Raw genomic sequence first — 23,379 nt, forward strand, 5'->3', positions numbered from 1 at the left:
AGTGAATGTACTACTAATAAAGTCCTCAAGCCTAGAAATTGCCAACCAAATGCCTTTTGGTCTGATTTATCCCACTACAATTCCTCAGGTGGAGGCATTGAAGAGGACAGAGTAGTGCTACTGTATCTCTGACTATCTAAGATGAATTTTAACCTAGACAAGTCAATTTAGGCAAAATATCCCCAAATTAATTTTTTTACAAAAGGCAAGATTTTTTTAATGAAAAAGTCCAAGCTGGATCCCACAAAATGAAGTGATTCCATGGGCTTTGCATAAAAATTTAGTAGACTTCTCAAATTCTTTCAATTCTTATTTCTGCATCCATCTGGATTTGTCAACGCATAATACTTACTCTGCTGTTTTAAGTAGAATCCATTGGCAAAATTTCTCATCTCATATTCCCTACATAAATCAGACACTTACAGGAGACAATTAATCAGGTAATTAATTGTCTAAGCATCAGAGCCTTGGAGTGTACCTCTCCTCCTACCCCCTCCATCCTTTGATGACTCAATTTCTGGTAGCTGCACTACTGTTGCTATAGAGACAGTGATATCACCAGTTGTGATTCTGATGTCACTCACCAGTCCCAACAAGGGAGAGGTACATGGAAGGCTGGGTGAGGAAACAAGATCTCGAGCTGAGCAAGAACATCCCAGCATCTTCGTTGACTTTAAAACTATATTCTGGAGTTTTCTGTGGTCACTATCCCAGTACTACAGAGGTAGGAAATCCCACTGGTCTGATAAAACAGCCCATTTTCTGATCCTCTGGTTAAAAGGGAGAATTTAGTGACAAGTGATAGGTCTCTTTGCCCAGTCAATTTTAATTTTACATCAGAGTCTTCTGAAAATATATGAGCCTCTCCTTCAGCAGCATTACAGCTAAACCTACTATCTTTGTTGCTGAAGTATTCATTTCGTTGCAGATTGACCAGACCTCTTTGGTCATTCTTTTGCCAGCATGAGGAGGTCTTTGTCTCTGCTTCTCAGTTTGGCAATGAGACTGGAAGCTGACTACCTGCTGACTTCTCCTCTTTGTTATGTGGCTATTCCAAAAGTTCTTTTCTTTCCAATACTCTAATAGTAAAATCAGACTGGTATAACTTATTTCTGAAGCCTTGGCTAGACAACAGAACTGAGAAAAGACAGGGTATATAGATAACTGTGTTGAGAAAGTATCTGTATTAATGGGGCACTAGAGGAAGAAGCTATTACTAGAGGGAAAGTGAACATAGAGGAGAGCCACTGGAAAGCTAAACAATGAATAGTACCACAGAGATAGATACAACACACACGCACACACACACTACCAATCTTATTTAAACAAAATTAATTGAAACTGATTTTGGTTGTCTACAATTTATCAGACACTTAGAGAAAGGGAGAGAGAGAAAAAGAGAATGGATGTAATAGAATACATTCTTCTTTTTTTAAAATAGTAATAAAACTTGGTTGAATAAACTTCAAAACTTGATCAGATATGTATCAATCTTGCAATAACTTTCTTTATGCCACCTGTAATTTGAGCTTTTCTATGAGTTTAGGAACCTTGAGTAAATAGGAGCCTCTTGCTTTTGATGAATACAGGAGAAAAATGTCTTGAGATGGAGCTGTGGTCTGGAGTACAGCATCTATAACCAAACCTCTGTATTGTTTATGCCCTCCTTGGCTGGCATTCATGATTTGCAGTCCTCCTCAATTATTGAAGTAATAATCACACTGGCATTTTTAAGGAACATTTTAAGTCAGTCCTTCTAGTGGTTGGAGAATCTTTCTATTGGCCAAAGAAAATTTTCACAGCCTCCCGGATATTAACCTGCAGAACTGTAATATTTGAAAGAATATATTCACTGGTTTTACTATTCCCTCTTTGTGCCTCAATTTCCTAATCTGTAAAATGAGGAAGTTAGAATAAATGGTTTCTAATGTTGATTTATCTTAAACTGTATGTGATTAGCTTCTTTCTTCACCAAACTTAGTAGATAATGAAAAGCATCCTTTTTCTCTCTTTATTTTCCACCCTAACCAAGGATATTAGTAACCAGCTTTGAAGTTAAGAAATTTATGAAACCATTCATTGGCTCCATTAAATTCTTTAGATTTTTCTTTTTTCTATTTTCTTATGAGAAATGTATAGAGATTTAGAAGTCTGAATATCATTATCCTCAAAAGATATTTAAGTACCTCTTTGTACTTACTATTATCCAGAACAACTTAGGAAGCTTAAAGTCTAAAACAAGCTTCATAGATGCAGATAAACATGCAAAAGACATTGAAAATAGAATACAAACATTAGGACATATGTAAACAGAGTGCTTGTAAGATATATATGACTAGTAAGTGTACTTTCTGTTGCTGAAAAAGGAACAAGAGCACTTCTGAAATGTTGATGTTATTGGTATAAGAAGGTCTGTTAATAAATCAATGGATAAGTATTTACACCTTGGAAAAGCCTCTAGGGTGAACTTATCCCCCAAAGGAGTCAAGCTTCAAAAAAGCTTGAATGTATGGCTTAGAACCATAGTAGACTTGAGCAACCCATTTTTTTTTCCCTTGTTGTTGTTCTCAGATTCTCCAATTTAAGAAAGAACAAAAAATTGAGCTATCTGGCATTAGAAATAGGCAGTATTCATATATTCATTCTTGCAGCAGACAATTATTGCGCACCAAATTTAAGATCTCGCTACTATAAGGGATACCAAGATGGGTAAGAAAATGCATCTGCCCTCATGAAACCATCTAATAAAGGAGATAGATATATGTGAGCAATTAAAATACTAGAGAGGGTATAAAGATTGAGACAAAATATGACAGAAACTTTGATAATAGAACAATCACATTCAATTAGGTATTTAGAAAATATTTCGTGGCCAGGGTAAGATTTAACCTGGACTGAGAAGTAAGGTGTTCTTTAGAGAGATGTTTTCAAGGGAGTGATGAATATTCCAAGGTAAAGTGCCCTAATGTCTTCTATTTAAATGTCTTGGTCGAGGTAGTATAAGGAAGGTAATTGATCTGGAAGCTTGTTTTGATATTAATTATGAATTCCCTCTTATAACATGAGGATGTATATTTTTCTCAAGTCCTCAAAGGAATAATTACAAAGTGTTTTGAGATAATGAATTCAGGGCACTTATTCTCCATTCTAGCTACTTCTGACACCTTTTTTCAAGCAAGTTTGAAATTAGGCTAAAAATTTTGTTTTCTCATTGTTAAAAAAGCCTATATATCAATGATTTGAAAGTGGGATATAGTCACTTCAGAAATTATTGGCCAAAAGATGAGACCGTTTTTGTCATCTGGAAACCATCAGACTGCATAAAGAATAAGATCTGGACTTTAAATCTGAATGTCATTTTGTGCTCATCACTTGTATACTACATGTGAAAAATAATGAATAAATAAAAATTATTTGGAAATAAGAGCAATGTGGCTCATATGTAAAAGTAGTCAATTTTTATGTCTTTTCATTGCAGATTCCTTATATTACATGGCAGGAAGGGTGGGTAAATTTAGGAATAGTGAAGACAAAAAACAATTAATCAAGAGCTTTCCTCATACCTCAGAACTCATCCTCAGTAAGAGTAAGTGATCATATAATCTCCTTACTTTTTGTACTTAATTTTTATCCTTGCTTTTTAATTATGCTATATAACTTAAATAAGTCTGTAGAGCCTATTGATTCTGCCATTTTCTATTAGAAGTAATTCATTAAGATGAAATACAAACTGGCAGTTAAGAGACTTGCAACGTCAGCAGTCCAGGACTGCCCATTTCCAAGTCATCTCATTCTTTGGCCGAGTAGTAGTACTGTCCATTCCTTTCTTCGTGGTAATGATTCAAGCATAAGAATATTTATATTTAATAGTGAGCTGCTAAGAGACAATACAGGGTTTAACTTCATAGATATTAACAGCTTTCTAGTTAGGGTTTGAAATAACATTCAAATGAGATACCAAAGAAGGTTAGGAAATCTCAGAGAAAATTTAAAGAAAAGAATAAATAATTTTGGCGCTGGCCCATCTTTCTCAGAGAGGGTCTCTCAAGATAAGCCTAGGACCAGGGATTCTCTATTCTAGATGTATGTTAGAATCACCCATGGAGCTTTTAAGAAATTTAGTACCTAAGTTTACCCACCCTAAAACCATTGAAATAAGATTCTCTGGGGGGTGGTATCTCAGATTCAATATTTTAAAGCAGTTTCCTGGATGATTCTAATCAGGGTGGAGAACCCATTGCTTACCTAAGGAATCTGTTATTAAAGTGTCAGGAAGAGTAAAAGAAACTGTTTCCCTAGCTCTGTAATCTGAGTCAGTGATCGAAGTGTCAAAATGGGTACACATCCTGTAGGAGCAAAAAACAAGTAGATCTTATAAGATCTTACTTTTTATTTTTAATTGCCTATAATATTCTGTATAACAAAATTAATGAATCCACTTATAAATAAGTTTAAATCATGTGAATAATCTGTGTTTGACTTGCGTTGGTTTTATTTTAAAGGAGGTTGTCTACCCCCCACCACAGCCTAAAGTCCTTTAAAACAAATATTTCCAATTAACCAGATATTCAACCCCTATTAATGCTTCACTTATTTCAAGCAATTCTTTATAAAACACAATTTTACTCTAAAGAAGAGGTTAAGCTTTTGGACTTTATTATAACAGAGTTTTAAACCAGTATATTTGTTAGAATCAAAATATGAATATGCATGTATGTTTCAAAAAAAAAATGTTTTGGGACATTGGGGAGAAAAAAACTGGCCATTTTATCTTACCTTGCTTATTGAGAAATATAGATCTAAGCAGCATTTATAATAAAAGAGGAAAACTTCAATGCGGAAGCCTGGTGATGGAAGTCTGGCATGGAAAAAGAGGACAAAGAGAAGCTTCTCATACTTGCAGATTAAGAGTAGGCACATATCATAATTATTCTTGTTCCCAAGAACCGCCTAATAAGATACTGTGGGAAGTGGGTGAGACCAAGGCCAAAGACCAAAGGAGCATGAGATGCTCAGCTGGGAGGTGAGGCAATGCAATCAGCAAGTATATGCAATTCTTTCAAGAAAAGTGGCTACAAATAAGAAAAATAGTAGCAGGTAGAGGGAGATTTGAGGTGGAAGAAGACAACTAAAATGAAATATCAACTTTCTGGCTTAGAAGACCAGGTTGAGGGTGGTACCATTACAGAGGTTAGAGAATAGAGAAAAGTGTTGGAGTATTATGAAAGAATCAAAATCAGCAAGGCTTATTACTGCCTCCATAGACAAAAGCTCATTGGATGATGCATATGATATCTCTGTTCTGGCATTCAGAAGTTTGGCTGAACCATGGAGACAGAATTCCCTCAGGATTCTTGGCTAATTGAAGGAGGGATTAGTTTTAAGGAAGAGCTACTAGACTTACCACTAGTATAAGGAAGTTAGTATTCTAGAAATGAAGAGCAAACCATATATTAATTTAAAAAATAAATTGGTTGAGGCAAGAAAAGGCAAGCAATAAATTACTTCTATTTTGATCACACTGAGTTTTGAGTATCTACTGAAAATCCAAGATGTAGAAGGGCTGTCAAGCAAGGACACAAAGAAAAGGACATGGCTGCTTAGGTTTTTTCATGAACAGACCTGTATTAAGCACCTCTAGCATATACCAGGCACTGGCCTTAGCAATATACATATACGTATATTTAAGAAATCTTCCTGCAGTTGAGAGCTGAGGAATTAGCTCTTGGGACAGGTCTTTATGAAAGCATGGCTCCTATTTTTCACACCTCAGCCATTTATCTTATTTCTCCTTACTTTCATATAACTTGTCCTTTTGATGAACATTTCTTTTTCTTTTTTTCTACATCTAGATGTCAGATAGGGTTGACTGGTTACAAAGCCAAAATGGGGTATGCAAAGTTGATATCTATTCACCTGGAGAGAGCCAACCTCAGGACTGGAAAATAGTAAGTGTCAACCTCCTTACAAATACTGGGTTAGGAATATGTGGAGTACCATTAAGAGTAGCCTTATTTTCTCCAACACCACCACCCACCTCTTATTTTCCAAAGATTGAATTCTTGGGGGTGGAGGTGGGAGTGGGAGTAAAGTGAACTTTAGAACAAAAAATTACCATCTATAATTTTTGGAAAAAAAAAATTCCTATGGGGTATTTAGTAGGAGAAATATGCTGTAATTAATGAAAAAAAAACCTATATATTACAGCTGTAAAAATGTGTTTGATTTTCAAACAGTAGGGGATTGGATTTCAAACAAATATCTCTAAAGTTTATAAAAAACATTTTCTGAAATGTAGGCTGCTTCAAAATTCTCAGAACTATGAACTCTTATCTAAGTAATATTGTCAATCTGCCTTCATCGTTCAACATTTATTAAATACTTACTCAGTATCAGGCACTGTAAGTTTGGGTTCAGTCAGAAGATGGAAACCACACCAGTAATTTAATATTTAAAAACTGTTAAAAAGGTAGTTAACTAAGTTAAGTACTAAAAGGTACTCTAAATAACTGGTGGACACTAATTATAAGAAATCTATGATATTTTCCAAATGGATTTTCTGGATAATAATTGCTATAGGTGTTTAAAGAACAGATCATTTGAAAATGAGAAGTGATTAGAGAAAATTTTATAAAGTATGTTTAAGCTATAGGTGAAGAAGAATAGGATGGGAGGTATATACATTGACTTAAAACTAAGCTACTGAAGGGAAAGATGGCTGAGGAGAGAAAATTAACCCCTTAACCCTTTTCACATTCTCTATCCTGACACAAAAATTTTCCTGGGCCCTTTATTAAAAAAAGCTCAGAAATAATTTGACATCCACCTTCTTCAACTGCTCAGGATATTACTGTATAATAAAAGAAAGACTTAAAGGTCGCGAGAGGGCAAAGGGGTTTGGAAGAGATGTCTGATTGTAGACTGCATTGATAGAAAAGAAATGTGGTTAGCCTTTCAGTCAGTCAAGATGGCTTCATCAACCAATTTTGCAAAATTCTTCCAGATCGAGTGGAAAAAACCTGTAAATATAGCAAGCTAACACAGATCTTAAGAGTCCATCATAAAGCTCTATGCTATGCTGTAGGTTTGTTGGAGTTTTTTAATATTCTGTGAAAAGAATTGAAAAGGATAAAAAAAATAAACCCCACATCTGCATTATAATGACTTACTTGTACATATTAGCCTAATTATGGAAACATGCTTTTTTTCAGATAGTATGCCTATCTGTAAATAAGTACTATTAAGGCATACTTTTCAAAAAAGGATAAAATAAAGATTCCCAATTAAATATGAAAATGAAGACATGTTAAAGATTTTATTTAACTCATTAATGAGAAAATTGGTGAGGTGTTACAACCAGATCAGGCATATTGAAATGAATGTGCAAATAGATGCAAAACTGACCTCTTCCACAGTGGAGAAAGGAAGGTAGCTGAACCTCCACTGGACATAATTTACGTGTCTATCGACATGTAGAGTTAGTTTGCAATGCTATCAATTATCGAAACTTAAACTATCGAGATGTGAAATAGCTGTCATAGAGTCAGAAACAGATTATATGGAAGTCTGTAGACAATGCTTAGTCTATAGAGTATGGACTATAGACAATGAATAGTTTTCTATTGAAGCACAAATTTTTGTCTACAGTTGTCGTCATTTTGATAAAAAATCTCAAAGTGAGATAACTTTGATCCCAAAATAAGGCTAGTCTCATCAGATGTGGTCTGATTATTTACATAGGTACAGCAACTGGATAGGCCTTCTTAAGTTTGCTTTACTGGAAGTTTTCATAAAGAATCTCAGATTGGACTTTTAAAGGCCTGCATTATTTGATATGCTGAGACAAGGAATTCAAGACTAGGAAACTCTCCACCGGGTTTTACCAGCTGTACCTAGAAAAACAGCCACATACACCATTGGATTTCTCTGATGCTATTGTTCCTAAAAATAGTCTCAATCACTTATATTAATATAACTTTCATCAAAATATTTTCTATTCTTTCTATTTCACAAATAAAACAGGGGAGGGAGAGGTATGTAATTATAAACTGTCACACACCAGTTTACATACAGACTAACAGAGTTCATGAACACCATAAGACAGTATCTAAGCCACACACATCCCTTATAAAGTCTAAATGGTAAAAAAGAACACATTTATTAACAGACCCAAAGATATAGCCTTTCTATAGTAATAAAAAAAAGAAGCAAAAGCATATAAACTATGCTTATCAGTGTTTCACTATTCTATTTTACTTAAAAATGATCTAAATATCCAATGAATATCCATTAATTAACAATTTAATACCAGTCCACTGTTTTAAGTTACATAAAAATATTGGAAATTTATCATCAAGCTGATATACTATAAAACATACTTGAAATAAAGTTTGTCAGAATAATTATTCAATTTGATTAAACATAAACTTATATTTTTCATGATATTAAACATTGAGTAGAAGTAATACTAGCTTATTGGCTCTATATAAACTGTATGAGTTTATGAAGAGCATATCAAAGTAAAAATGCAGACTCGTGTTGTACTTAACACTGATAAATCAGAAAAGAAATAGCTGTTTCTATTAAACTAAAATTATTAAACTAATCTTGTTTACCTAACTTACACTTACCTAACTAATCTAACTTAAAGATTTACCTAACTTATGTAAAGTTAGGTTCCTAAAACATTTCTCAATTAGGTTCTGTAAGAAAAATACTTCTTCCAACCAGAATAGAGATTCTTTAATTTAATAGACTTTATAAAATCTAGCTTAATAATAAAATGTGGAGGTATGACGGCATTACTCCTTACACTTAATGCTTTTCTAAATGGCAAGTACATAGTGACACAAGCACTAATAGGCAGCTTATAGCCTCAATCAGCCATTAGATTCAAATGTTCAGTTTTCAACAAAAAGTCACAAGACATACAAAGAAACAGGCAAGTATGGTCCATTTAAAGGAAAAAAATAAATCAACAGAATCTGTTTCTGGAAAAGACCCGATAACAGATCTACTAGACAAGACTACAAACCAACTGTCTTAAAGATAAGATGCTCAAAGAACTAAAGAAAAGATGTGGAGAAAGTCAAGAAAACAATGTTTGAACAAAAATGAAATATGAGTAAAGAGATAGAAAACCTAAAGATAAGCTAAAAAAAAAATTCTGGGCTGAAAAGTATAATAACAGAAATGAAAAATTCACTAGAAGGAATCAAAATCAGATTTGAGCAGGCAGAAGAAAAAAATCAGTAAACTTGGAGATAGGACAGTGGAAATTATCAAGTTTAAAGAACAGAAAGAAAAAAAAACTGAAGAAAAGTGAACAGAGCCAAAGGGACCTGTGAGATACTATCAAGCAAACAAACATATTTATCATGAGAGTCCCAGTAGGAGAAGAGAATGAGAAAAGGGCAGAGAGAACATTTTAAGAAATATCGGCTAGAAACTTCCCGAATCTGATGAATACGAACATCTAAGAAGTTCAATAAACTCAAGTAAGATGAAATCAGAGAAACCCACACCAAGACGTTACAATCAAACTTTCAAAAGACAAATAGAATATGGGTAGAAGTGATGCTTGTCACTTCCAGGCCTAGATCAAAAAAGCCTCCTATCTAATCCTCCATGATCTCTATCATTCCCCATACACTTGTTTAAGAAAAGATTCAGAGGCCTTAGGGGAGGATGACACAGTGCAAAAGCAGAGTCTGGGTCCCTGAGTCACTGCAAAGAAAGCTTCTCATTGAATGCCCTCTCTAAACAAAGTGATCAAGAAGTAAACCTCTATTTTTATATACCACTGATACTTCAGGGGCTATCTAATTTAAAACTAGCATCACCCCAAGTAATATATTTTGCTTCTTTCATTTTGTTGCCAAGAATGCCCACTCTATTATATCTGGCTATCAAAATGCTTAAAAGTCCATCTTAAATGCCACTTCTTTCTCTAGTTTCCTAGCGAAAATTATCTGCCCCTCTTCTAACATTAAATATTATTTACTTTATTGTTTTATAGCACTGATCATATAGTATTGTTCACATTTTATCTCTGCAGTAGGCCATATGCTTCCAGAAGGCAAGGATCATATTTCTCTCACCTTTATATGTCCCACAATGTCTAGTAGAGTATGTTGTACACAGACACTATATACATATTATACAGGTAACATACACATCGTTTATCTCCCTTAAATCACCTCTGCAATAGCAGGCCATCTAGTTGGTCCTTCTGGTGGATAGCTCATTCATTGGAACCTGACTTTCCATTGCTTGAATGCTGTCTTTGCTCTGACTCTGCCACCTGTGGTCTGTGCCTTTCTCAGACATGCATACAGGCAGTATTCTTTCCTAAAACTTCCTCTAAAAGCTAAATTTTTATCCATTAGGAAGTTCCCATTTGTTATCGACCTTTGGTTAGGAAAAATAATTTTTAAAAGATTCGTTACAGAAACTCAATAGTTTCTCCACATATTCCACATAATTGATAGGAATGAATCACAGTACACATCCCTAGCCATACTCTCTTCCAGCACTTCTCTTTTCACCCAGGGCACTATTTTCTCATATAGGAAAGTCAAGTTTTATTCTCTGGTACTTCCTTAGCTTGTTAACTGTGTTTCACTGCATTACCCTAAAATAAGCTTCTCTTATTTCTTTTGAGGTCTAATCTTTATTTGAAATGTTTAGGTACTATCATCTATCTTAGATATACCACATTAAGTATACAAATTATTGTATGCATATTATCTCATTTAATCTCATTTAATTCTAATCACAATAAAGGAAGAGATTATTTAAAATAATAATTACCATATGATCCAACAATTCCACTCGTGGGTATGTATCTGTAGGAAACAAAATCACTATCTTAAGACATATCTGCATCCCTATGTTTTTGCATCATTATTTACAGTAGGCAAGACATGGAAGAAACCTTAACCTTAGTGTCCATCAGGGGATGAATAGATAAAGAAAACGTGGCGTGTGTGTGTATAAATATATATTTATATGTGTGTGTGTGCGTGCATGTGTGTGTAATATTATTCATTCATAAAAAAGAAGGAAATTTTGCCATTTACAATATAAGTGGACTTTGAGGGCATTACACTGAGTGGAATAAGTCAGAAAGAGAAAGACAAATACCATAAGATCTCACTTATATGTGGATCCATTGGGGAGATGAGTGGAATGGGTGAAGGTGGTCAAAAGGTGCAGATTTCCAGTTATAAAATAAATAAGTCCTGGGCATGTAATGTACAGCATGGTGACTATAGTTAATAATACTACATTATAGTGGTCCTCAACTTTTTCGGCACCAGGGACCAGTACTCCTATGAGAATCTGCTTATTGATGTAAGGTGGAGCGGAGGCAGTGATGCTAGCCCTGGAGAACGGCTGAAATACAGATGGAGTGTCTCTCACTCACCTGCCACTCACCTCCTGCTGTCTGGCCTTGTTCCTAACAGGCCATAGACTGGTACTGGTCTGTGGCCTGGGGCTTGGGGATCCCCGCTATAGTGTATGTTTGAAAGCTGCAAAGAGAGTAGATCTTGAAATTCTCATCACAAGAAAAAATAATTTGAACTATGCGTGGTGATAGATTAGACACATTGTAGTGATGATTTCACAATATATACAAATGGCGAATCATTATTTTGTACACCTGAAACTAATACAGTGTTATGTATCAATTATACATTAATTAAAAATAATAATGATAAACTTTAAACCATACATCAGAAGTAAAAACAGAAACACAGAACTCACCTGTCCAGAGATCAAAGTGCTCTTCTCCTTATAAGTAGGCACAAAATTATTGTTTTGAGCTTAAGACAGGCAAAAAACACTAGCAAAATGGATTTTCTGTTGTGTCTTGCCCAACAGAGAATAGAGCTCTATAAACCATAATTCATTAAAGAATCACCAAATCGTCAGACAATAAAACAAAATTCTCAGTCATTGCTGCCACCAATGACTAATGGTCATAAAGGAACCAAAGTGAAAACCAAAAGCAAATTAAGTAGAGAGGAAAATTAAAACTAGAAAAACAGAACACCTGCATCATTCTATTGCCACTTTGGATTCACCTGTGAGGGCCAAGACAAACCTGGTATACTACTCTCATGATGACATTTTCTTCCGTTAGGTGAATCTTTTGGAAATCTCGGCAAAGACTTTTAAAACTGTTAAAAGATCATTTTCAGAGAAGAGTAAAATAATGACTCTCATATATATATAAAAATAAACTCATGTTAAGGATTTTAACTCATTAATGAGGAAGCGACGTGGTTCAAATGAGACTCAAAGGGGAAAAAAAACATATAGATCAGGAATATTGAAGTGAATGAGCAAATCAAAGCACTTTTCCACAGTGTGAGAGGAAGTCAGTCAAACCTTCCCTGGTCAGAATTAACGTGTGAATAAGCAGGAATTATATTGCACTGTTATCAGTTATCTACACTTTACAGGATTATAAAATAGCTCCAAGAGAATCAGAATCAGAAAATGTGAAAGGCTACACTATAAATTATGCATAGTTTTCCACAAAATTTTCCTGTAGTAGATATTGTTCAAATTATGTGAACCATTTAGAAAGACTTTGAACCAAGTACTATGACCAACAAGCAGCTTAAATCAGTCCTGTAGAGAACTGGTACATCTACTTTTCTCTTCTTTCCAAGTCATCAGAACATAGCAGTGGGTAGAGAGCACCAATTTTAGAGCAGGAACTGGATTTGAATACTAACCCCCATCATATAGTAGCTGTGAGATGCTAGTGAATTTATTTAGCTTCTCTAAGCCTCAGTTTTCTCACCCGTGAATGAGGATTCACAGGTGTGTATGAGGATTAAAGGAAATAATGTGTGTAAAGCACTTAGCACAGTGCCTACAAAATGTAAGTATTCAACAAATAGTAGCTAATAACTATCTGATGCTTGGTAATTAAAATACCAAATTATTCTTTAAAATGGGCAATACTTGTGGTCATTTTGAGAAGATATAACTCCAACAATTATATCGATCCTTTACATTGAATAGTAAATATGACACTTTCACATATATTCTTATTTTAGCCTATGTTCAAGTGAAGATTATAGATTACAAAACATAAACATGTATATGCATGTGTTTATCACAACTAGTATCCACCAAAGAATCTGTATTCACTTAAAACTAATAAAGTGTCCACAGATATTAACTCCTCAATTATAAATGATATTAACATAAGTTATCAATATTCCATTGGAAGCTGTTTAGCATTGCATAACCTGGCAAAGCAATTAATTATGCACAATTATCCTTCAATTTTCTATTTTTTTAAAAACTGTATTTTGTAATAAGAGACCTAAATAAAAACAGATAAAATATAGAAGACAGCAATTAATAACAATACAAGAAAAATCTGATTTAGTTTAAATGCTAACTTGGCTGTATAGCTGATGACTGTCAGATCTTAAAAAGATATATGTTGTTAGATGCAATATGATATAGTGGCCTAGAGCATGGGCCACTGGAGTTAGACTGCCTAGGTTGGAATTCATGCTCCATGAGTGATTAGCTGTATAACTTCAGATAAGTAACTAAGTCTCTCAGTTCTTCAATTTCCTCTTCTGTAAAATGGGGATAATAAGAGAGCTAACATTTAAATTTTCTGTGAGAATAACATTAAATGAGATAATAGTCTTAAAATACTTGGAACAGTGCCTAAAACATGATAAGCACTCAATACATGTTGGGTACTTTTATTGTGGTGATGGAGTAGTTCAGGCTTGAGCAAGGTGACCATTTTTGTAAGTGATCTTTGAGTTGTCCTGAATATCCCGTATGTTTACTTTGTTATAGTCGGATGAATCCTTGTCTATTTTTAAGGAAGCCTCAACTGATCCTGTCAGAGTGCTCAGCTGGCTCCGCAAAGACCTGGAAAGAAGTACAGCAGGTTTCCAAGATGTTAGATTCAAGCCTGGAGAATCATCACTTGGTGGGGAAATGACCAGCTCGGGAGACCAACGCAAAGGTTTCTTTGTGGACTATTACAATACCACCCATGAAGGCAATCCAGGGAGATTGCATTTTGAAATGACTCACAGAGAGAACCCTCCCCAGGGCCCCAGGGCCCAACTTGGTAATGGGAGTTCAGTGGATGAAGTTTCCTTCTATGCTAACCGCCTCACAAATCTAGTCATAGCCATGGCCCGCAAGGAGATCAATGAGAAGATCGATGGCTCTGAAAACAAATGTGTCCATCAGTCATTGTACATGGGAGATGAACCTACACTGAACAAAAGCCTGAGTAAGGTGGCATCAGAACTGGTGAACGAGACTGTTTCTGTATGTTCCAAGACACCTATTTCAGATAAAGTTCCTGGTTCTGGTGACAGAACTTCAAGATCATTACAGAGTCCCCCGAGTTTGAAATACAAGACCACATTGAAATTCAAGGAGAGCACCAAGGAAAGCAAGAGTCCAGCTGACAGACCTGCTTCTAAGAAATCTTTCTTCTATAAGGAAGTGTTTGAATCTCGTAATGCAGGTGATGCCAAAGAGGGTGGAAAGTTCTTACCTGGGGAGAGAAAGATATTCAGAGGGCAAGAAAGGCCCAATGACTTCACAGCTTCTGTTAGTCAAGGGATCATGACCTATGCTAACAGTGTTGTATCTGATATGATGGTCTCCATCATGAAGACACTGAAGGTCCAAGTGAAGGACACAACCATTGCCACCATCCTGCTGAAGAAGGTACTAATCAAGCATGCAAAAGAGGTAGTCTCTGATCTCATTGACTCCTTCATGAAGAACCTCCACAACGTCACAGGGACCCTCATGACTGATACAGACTTTGTCTCTGCTGTGAAAAGAAGTTTCTTTGGTCATGGAAGCCAGAAGGCCACTGATATCATGGATGCCATGCTGAGTAAGCTATACAATGTGATGTTTACCAAGAAATTTCCTGAGAATATCAGGAAAACCAAGGACCAGTCTGAGATTTATTCCGTTGTCTCCATGAAAGGAATGGGTGACCCTAAAAACCGAAATGTAAACTTTGCATCAATGAAATCTGAAGGTAAACTGAGGGAAAATGTGTACTGTCCGCCACACAAACCGGAGGAGAAGAGTTGTGCCGAAACTTTGGGTGAACACATTATCAAAGAGGGACTGACCTTGTGGCATAAATCTCAGAATAAAGAAGGACAATTTCCAGGTTTCCAGCATGCGATATTTGCAGCTCCCAACAAACAGTATAAGCCTGTACCAGACATTCCCCTAGGATATCCTCTGGATACTTGCAACCTCAATCCCCCTATGCATGACCCAGAGAAACCTGAGAATTTTGATTCAGACTCCTGGGCCAAGGACCTGATTGTATCTGCCTTGCTTCTGATTCAATACCACCTTGCCCAGGGAGGAAGCATGGATGCACAGAGCTTCCTTGAAGCTGCTGGCAGCACCAACTTCCCTGCCAACAAGACCCCTGCAGTTCCTGATGAGACCAAGCCTAAGTCTGCTCATATGGAAGGTAACCAAGAAGAAGCAGAAAAGAAGGATCTAATGAGTGTTTTTTTTAACTTTATCCGGAATTTACTTAGGGAGACCATTTTCAAGAGCGACCGTAGCTCTGAACGCAAGGTGCCAGAACAGCCAACTAAGGAAAAATATAGCCACCTGTGTGAAAGACCTGTAACTCCTTCTCCCATCAAACTAAGTGAAGGTGATGAAGCTGGTGGTGCCTTTGCTGGGCTGACCAAGATGGTTGCCAACTCACTAGATGGCCACATGAATGGGGAGATGATAGAACATCTGATGGACTCAGTGATGAAGTTATGTCTCATTATTGCCAAGTCTTGTGACTCTCCCTTGGCAGAGCTGGGAGATGATAAGTCTGGGGATGCCAGCAGGCCACCTTCAGCCTTCCCAGATAGTTTATATGAGTGTTTACCAGTAAAGGGCACAGGGACAGCAGAGGCTCTCTTGCAGAATGCCTATCAAACTATCCATAATGAATTGAGATGTATATCAGGACAGCCCCCAGAAGGGTGTGCAGCACCTAAAGTGATTGTCAGCAATCATAACCTAACTGATACAGTTCAGAACAAGCAACTCCAAGCTGTACTTCAATGGGTAGCTGCCTCTGAGCTCAATGTTCCTATTTTGTACTTTGCTGGTGATGATGAAGGAATCCAGGAGAAGGTAAGGAAGTAGTCAGAGGAATTTGGAAATATTTATTAACAGTCAATTAGGGTTTTAAGTTTTCTTTCTGAATGGGAAGATAATCATAAGAAGGGTAAAATGGGGACAGTAAGAATTTGAAGATCATGCCTCTTGGCAGAGATAATGGATAAAGTAAAATTAGATTTTGCCAAATAAGAGTCATATCAAAGGGGAAAGGGAGAGGGATATGTGATAAATCAAATCTAATCCTTTTTTTTTTTTTGTATATATATCAATGGGCTTGCACAGATGAGGAATCTCCAAGAAAGAGACTTGGTGAAAGAATCAGATTAAGATCTGGCTGAATTTGGGATAGGACAACATTGCCCAAAGAATGAGAAGGGGCTGCTGGGAAACATCCCAGGGATGTTTTGAGGGGGTAGAGGGTGAGGGATCTCGATTTATGACCTTTTCAAACCTGTCATTAATCTCTTAGCTGTTTGTTTACAAAGTGTTAGGGATTTGAAGGGACTTGACAAATGAGGGACTTCCCCTCATTCTAAATTCTGAATCAATTGAGAAGTAAGATTAAAGAATAAGGCAGATGATAAATCAACTTATCACTGTTATTACTAATAAAGGTAAGTGTGCCTTCTAACTCCTAGCTTCCCCTAATGTAGGCCTTGAAACTGCTCACTGAAGGAACATTTTGAGCCTAGAAAGCATAAACACTTATCCAAGTTGCTGCTTCATGTTACTTAGAGGAATTAAGAAAAGAGAGACCATCCATCCCCCCACACACACACACCCTGTTTAGGATTTTGGATTATTTTGTCTCAATTGAGAAAAGTGGAACAATGGTGGTTATCAATTAGGTAATAAGGGATTACTTATAAAAATAACTCATCATAGAACAAAAAAAATTAATAAGAGATATGTTATATATGCCAAATTCTAAAGTGACAATATAGTTGATGATGTAATTTTCCAAAATGATACATTTTTTAAAAATCTTATTTGACTTAAATCTGTAATTCCTGAAAAATTCAGTGTATATGAAAATGTTCTAAAATGCTTGTAAAAAAAAAAAATGCATCCTCATAGAAAACAAAGGATGTGGAGGAAGAAGCTTTCTCTGTTTAAGTGGTTTTAGATTATTTTGAATTAGAATGTCTGTAATATAATCTAAAATGTGCCCAATAGATTTGCAGTCCTTCTCTTATACAAACACAAACACATATACCCATACATTTTTGCTCATTGTAAAGATAAAGACAGTCATCTATTTTATTAAAGAAAAAGAGTGGAAAGGATGGCAGCAGCGCATCCAAACTTTAACTAATTGATCATCAGTATGTTTTTAGGAACAGTTGGGTGAAGTATACCTCAAAGAAATTACTTAAAATAGATATGAGATTTCTTTTTGGAAAAGGATTTACTAAATGCATACAAATATTCTCATGCTGACGTAGGTGATTAAACCCAGTAACACTGGAATGCCCATGAGCCTAATTCCTTGAAATAAATTTGTATACATTTTTGAATAGGTAATGTGTGCATAGTTCAAAATCCAAAGGCACAAAAGGATGTATAGTGAAAATTAAGGTTTTTTTTTTCTCATCTTTATCTTCCATCCTGTTGCTCTCCCTAAAGAAAACCATTCTGGTTGATTTCTTGCTTATCTTTTGAGAAATACATATGCATACACAAATAAATACTTATATGTATATAGCTTAATTTTTAGGTTTCAAAAGGTAGTAATGTATATATGTATGTGTATGTGTGTGTGTGTGTGTATATATATATATATATATTCTTTCTAATGGCTGCATATTACTTTATTTTATAAAGGTACTGTATTTAACCACTCTCCCATGTATGGACACTTCAGTTACCAATATTTTGCTACTATAAGCAATGCTGTTTGCCTAAAATCAAATGTATCTGTATGTGCTAAATACTTAGCAAAGGAATTTCAAGATCACTATTAATGTGTGTTTGTGTATTTGATATAAATTCCCATATTGCCTTTTGTAGAGCTTGCACCAATTTGCACATCTACAAAAACAATATGAGTGCCTATTTTCCATACTTTAATCAACAATGAGTGCCAGACTTTTGATATTTACCAAGTTTTGCCTTACTTTGCACTTGTCTTATTAGAAATGAGGGTGAAAATCTTTTCATATGTTTAAGAGCCATTAGAATTTCCTTTTTCATAGGTGAATTGTTTATAAGTTCTGCCTGTTTTTATATTGGGTGATTGTTATTTTTCTTGTTGATCTGTAAGAGTTTTAAATACAAGGAAATTAGCCTTTCTGGTATGAAATGTATTTTTTAATCATTTGTCTTTCGATGCATTTTTTCTTTTTCGTTTTTGCCATATAGAATTTTTAAAATATTTATATAGTCAAATCTAAGACATTTTTTCTTTTATTTTTCCTGTATTTTTTGTCATATTTTGAAAGACATTCTTCATTCCAAAATAATAATAAAACTTGCCCATGTTTTCTTCTAGTACTTAAGATTTTTTAAAAAAATATTTGACTGTGATCCATTTTGAATTCATTTTTATATAAAGTATAAAAATGAGGTAGGGATGCAATCTCTTCATTGTTTCCAGATGGCTACCTGATTCTTTTTCTGAGCAGTTCATTGAATTGAATTGTTTCATTGAATTGTTTGACTATTCTTACTATTTTAACACTATTTGAATAGCACACTGTTAGAATTACTGTTATTCTATAATGTTTTAATATTTGTTAAGACTAGAGACTCCTTATTTCTCTATCTCAGAATTTTCTAGGCTGTATTACTCAATTTCTACCCTGAGCCTCAGGCAACCATTAACCTGATTTCTATCATTGATTTATCTTTCTGACATTTTATACAATGGAGCCATAAAATATATAGTCTTTTACATCTGGCTGTCCATAGTGTATTTTTGAGATTTATCCATGTTGTAGTATGTATCAATAGTTCATTCCTTTTTATTGCTGAATAGTATTTCATTATGTGGATATGCCTCATTTTATTTATCCACTCACCAGTTAAAGGACCTTTGGATTGGTTCCACTTTTTGCTGTTATAAATAACGCTATGAACATTTATACACAAGTCTTTGTGTGCACATATGCTTTCATTTCTCTTGGATATCAAGGTGTGGAATTGCTGCATCTTATGGTAAGTATATCTTTAAAAAATGCCAAATGTTTTCCAAAATGACTGTACCATTTTACATTCTCACCAATAATTTATATAGGTTTTAGTTTCTCCACATCCTCATCAACATTATAGCTATTATTATGGTAACTGATTGTGGATTTAATTTGACATATACACATTAAAATGACTAGGGATGTTGAACATCTTTTTATGTGCTTATTACCCATTCATATATTCTTCGTTAAATCAGCTGTGCAAATCTTTTGCCCATATTTTGACTGGGTTGTTTTCTTCTTGTTATAAAGTTACAAGAATTCTTCATATATTCTGGATTCAAGTCCTTTATCAATATATGATTTGCAAATATTTTCTCTCAGTCTATGGCTTGTCTTTTTACTTAATGGAATCTTTTGAAGAACAAAAGTTTTAATGATGAAATTTAATTTGTCATCTTTTATTTTTATTGCTTGTGCTTTTGTTGTTATATATGATCTTTGCATAATCCAGTGGTTCCCAACTGGAAGCAGTTTTGCCCCCAAGGGACATTTGGTAATGTATGGAGACATATATTTTCTTCACCACTGGGAGGGAGTTACTACTGGAGTGTATTGGATAGAGGCCAAAAAATGCTGCTAAACATCCTGCAATGAACAGGACAATTCCATGACAAAGAAATATCTAGCCCATAAGGTCAATACTATTAGGTTGTGAAACACTGACCTAACCGAAGGTTATGAAGATTTTCTTCTTTGTTTTCTTCAAAACATTCGATAATTTCAACTCTCATATTTAGGTTCATGATACATTTTTAGTTCATTTTTGTGTATGATATGATGTGTAGGGATCTAATTATTTTGTATGTGAATATGCAGTTGTCTCAACACCATTTGCTGAAAAGATAAATGGATATCTGACCCTTTTGAATTATCTTTCCCTTTATAAATCCCTTTAAAAATTAATTGACCATAAATATTAAGGTTCAAGCTTTCTTTTTATTGGTGTTTCCATATATTATTCCATAATATTACTTTTAACCTACCTATATCATCTGAAGTGAGTTTTTTGGTAGGTAGCATATTGTTGGGTCATGTTTTTTTTTTTTTTATCCATTCTGGCAATTGGTGTGTTTAGAACCTTTACATTTAGTCTAATTATTAATATGTTTAGATTTAGATATACTGTTTTAATATTAGTTCTGCTTATTCTATTTTTTCTTCCTGTTTTTACTCATCATTGCCTTCTTTTGGATTACTTAAACATATTTAATATTCCATTTTAATTTATCTATTGTGTTTTGATTGTCTTTTTCCATAGTCTTTTTTGATGATTTCTCTAAGGATTACAATACACATACTTAACTCTTCAGAGTCTATATAGAATAAATATCTACCACTTAAACCAGAATATAGAAATCTTACTACCATTTAGGCCCCTTTATGCTTCTCTCTTATGTTGTAGTTATTTCATGTATTTGATTGGCATACATTGAAAAACTCTTAATGTTATTTTTGCTTTCAACCATAAAACATGTTCTAAAGAACTGAGAATAGTTTATTTATACTGAGAATTTTACTGTTTCTATTGTTCTTCATTTATTACCGATGTTCCAGTTTCCTTCTGATATCATTTTCCTTTTGGCTGAAGAACCTGGAACACATTGTCTGGCAAAAAATTCTCTTAATTTTCTTTAATATAAAATTTTATTTATTTGACCTTTATTTCTGAAGTATATTTTTGCTGTATATAGAATTCTAGTTTGACAAGTTTTTTCTTTTAGTGCTTAAAAAATGTTGCACCATTTCCTTCTGGCCCCTGTACTTTCTGATAAGAAATCTGTTGTCATTCAAATTGTTGTTTCCCTATAAATAATGTGTCATTTTTCTCTGGCTGCTTTTGGTATTTTTTCTTTTTCTTTAGTTTTAAGCAATTTGGTTATGACAAGTCTTAAAGTGAATTTCTTTGGGTTTATCTTATTTTAGGTTCACTGAGCTTCTTGAATTTGTTATACCTTTTGGCAAATTAGAGAAGCTTTCATCTATTATTTCTTCAAGTATTTTTTTCTGCACCACCCTTTTTTTCTCTTCTTCTGGGATTCGAATTACATAAATGTAAAACTTTTTAGAATTGTCCCACAAGCCTTCAAGCTCTGCTTATTTTTTCAATCTTTTTTGAAAGAAGTTTAATCAGGCCTGTATTCTTCAGTGTGGCTAATATCTATTGCTCTATCTTCCAGTTTACTGACTCTATCATCTTCATTCTGCCCATCCAATATATTTTCATTTTGGATTTTTTTTAGCTCTAAAATTTCCATTTTGTTTTTCTTTATATCTTCTTTTTGCCAAGACTTTCTGTCTTTCTATTTGTTTTAACAGTATTTGTATTTACTTCAGTTTCTCATATGGAAATTTCTCCTTCTGAAAAAGCTCCTGGACTGTGGCCTATTTATTTGCCCTTTGACTTTGTATCATAGAGTCAGGTACAGAATGCGTAAAATAAAAATCAGGTTACTTTAGTTTGCTGCTGCTAGAATTCCAGACGAATGGCAATGTACTGTGTTCATATTGGAATGGCCGCTTTGGATAATTTTTCTCATTTTATGCTTAGAAAGAGAACTAAATGTAGGGTTAATGTCCATGTGAGGAAGGACATAAAATTTAAAAATTACAGTTAAAGGGCTCCAGGTGTGTGGTTTCCTTGGGATCCAATGGGGCAATAAGGTAGAGAAATCTCAGAAATGAAAAAATAATCAGATAGCAGAAGTAAAATGATGTTGGGCTGAGAGATCCTGCCAAAGGGTATGAATTTTGCTTCTGCTAATTTCTACCACTGTATTACTAACAAATCTCTCTACCTCTCTGGGAAACATTTTCAGGAGGGTTGGATGGGTCTTTGAACTGCATTCCTGCTCTAACATTCTAGAGGTCCCTGGTCTATGGGACATGGGACAGCATCCACATTTTTTTCCTGCCCTTGTTTGGTCTTGGGTCAATAATGGGGACTGTTTTATGATATTACAGTGAACTTAAGAACATCATTAGAATTTCTAGAAAGCAAGAAAACCATTGACCAAAAACACCCACTGGAAGCAGAAAGATTTTAGTCTTAGTGGGAAATCTTATTTTCTGTATCATGGACAGATGGATGTTACCACCTCTTCTTTAAACTGAGAATGATATAATCAACTTTATTCTGTCACGCAGGCTAGCAAACTTTACAATTGAGGAAGTCTTCTCAACATCTGAATCCCTTATGCTGAAATGTCTCAAAATCTATCTGTTTTAGCCTTGGCAGGACCTTTCTGGCCTGCTGTGGGATGTTCTGCACCTCCACTACTGCTTTCTTTCCTTTCCACAGCTACTTCAGCTCTCAGCTGCTGCTGTGGACAAAGGACGCAGTGTAGGTGAGGTTCTGCAGTCAGTGTTACGCTATGAGAAGGAGAGACAGCTGGATGAGGCAGTGGGAAATGTTACACGGCTGCAGCTGCTGGACTGGCTGATGGTGAACCTGTGATCAGCGCCTATCCACTGCTTTCCCCTGTTTCAACAATGGGCCCAGTTTTTGCCCCTTCCCTTTTTTTTCTCACTTCCACAGCTCCCTTCTCCATATTCTCACAGAGCCCTAACATTATGTTCATCCTACTCACATCAAAGACATGTCATCTTATGCTACTCACTGGATTTTGCAGATTTTCCCGTCCATGCGAGCAAGGACATAAAATTAAAAAATTACAATTAAAGGGCTCCTGGTGTGTGGTTTCCTTGGACCCAATGGGGCAATAAGGTAGAGAAATCTCAGGAATGAAAAAGTAATCAGATAGCAGAAGAAAAATGATGTTGGGCTGAAAGATCTTGCCAAAGGTCATTTGGTCTGTTCTCTTTACCCCCAATATGTGCTCCAACTTGAAGCTCCTCTGCTGTAAAGTGTTCCCTAAAACTAAGAAGCTATGATTTATCAACTCAATTTAGTCTTTTATGAACATGTGAATTGGGAAATATTTTCCAATATCCAACGTAAACCAGTCTAACCATGAGATCAAGGATTTGGCTTTAAGGACAAAACTCTTCA

The 23,379-nt window shown here is 35.0% G+C and overlaps 1 protein-coding gene across 1 annotated transcript; it reads left to right on the forward strand.

Moving 5' to 3' along the window:
- The first annotated feature begins 587 nt into the window (after positions 1-587).
- Positions 588-23,054, forward strand: AKAP3 (A-kinase anchoring protein 3). The gene is made up of 5 exons (XM_039869338.1): positions 588-724; positions 3,479-3,586; positions 5,853-5,948; positions 13,873-16,188; positions 22,669-23,054. The coding sequence occupies exons 3-5, from the start codon at positions 5,853-5,855 to the stop codon at positions 22,822-22,824; spliced, it is 2,568 nt and encodes an 855-aa protein (XP_039725272.1). The 5' UTR covers positions 588-724; positions 3,479-3,586; the 3' UTR covers positions 22,825-23,054.
- Positions 23,055-23,379: the final 325 nt, after the last annotated feature.

Source organism: Pteropus medius, unplaced genomic scaffold (assembly GCF_902729225.1).
Source record: "Pteropus medius unplaced genomic scaffold, Ma_sr-lr_union100, whole genome shotgun sequence".
In the NCBI taxonomy this organism is placed as follows: Eukaryota; Metazoa; Chordata; class Mammalia; order Chiroptera; family Pteropodidae; genus Pteropus; species Pteropus medius.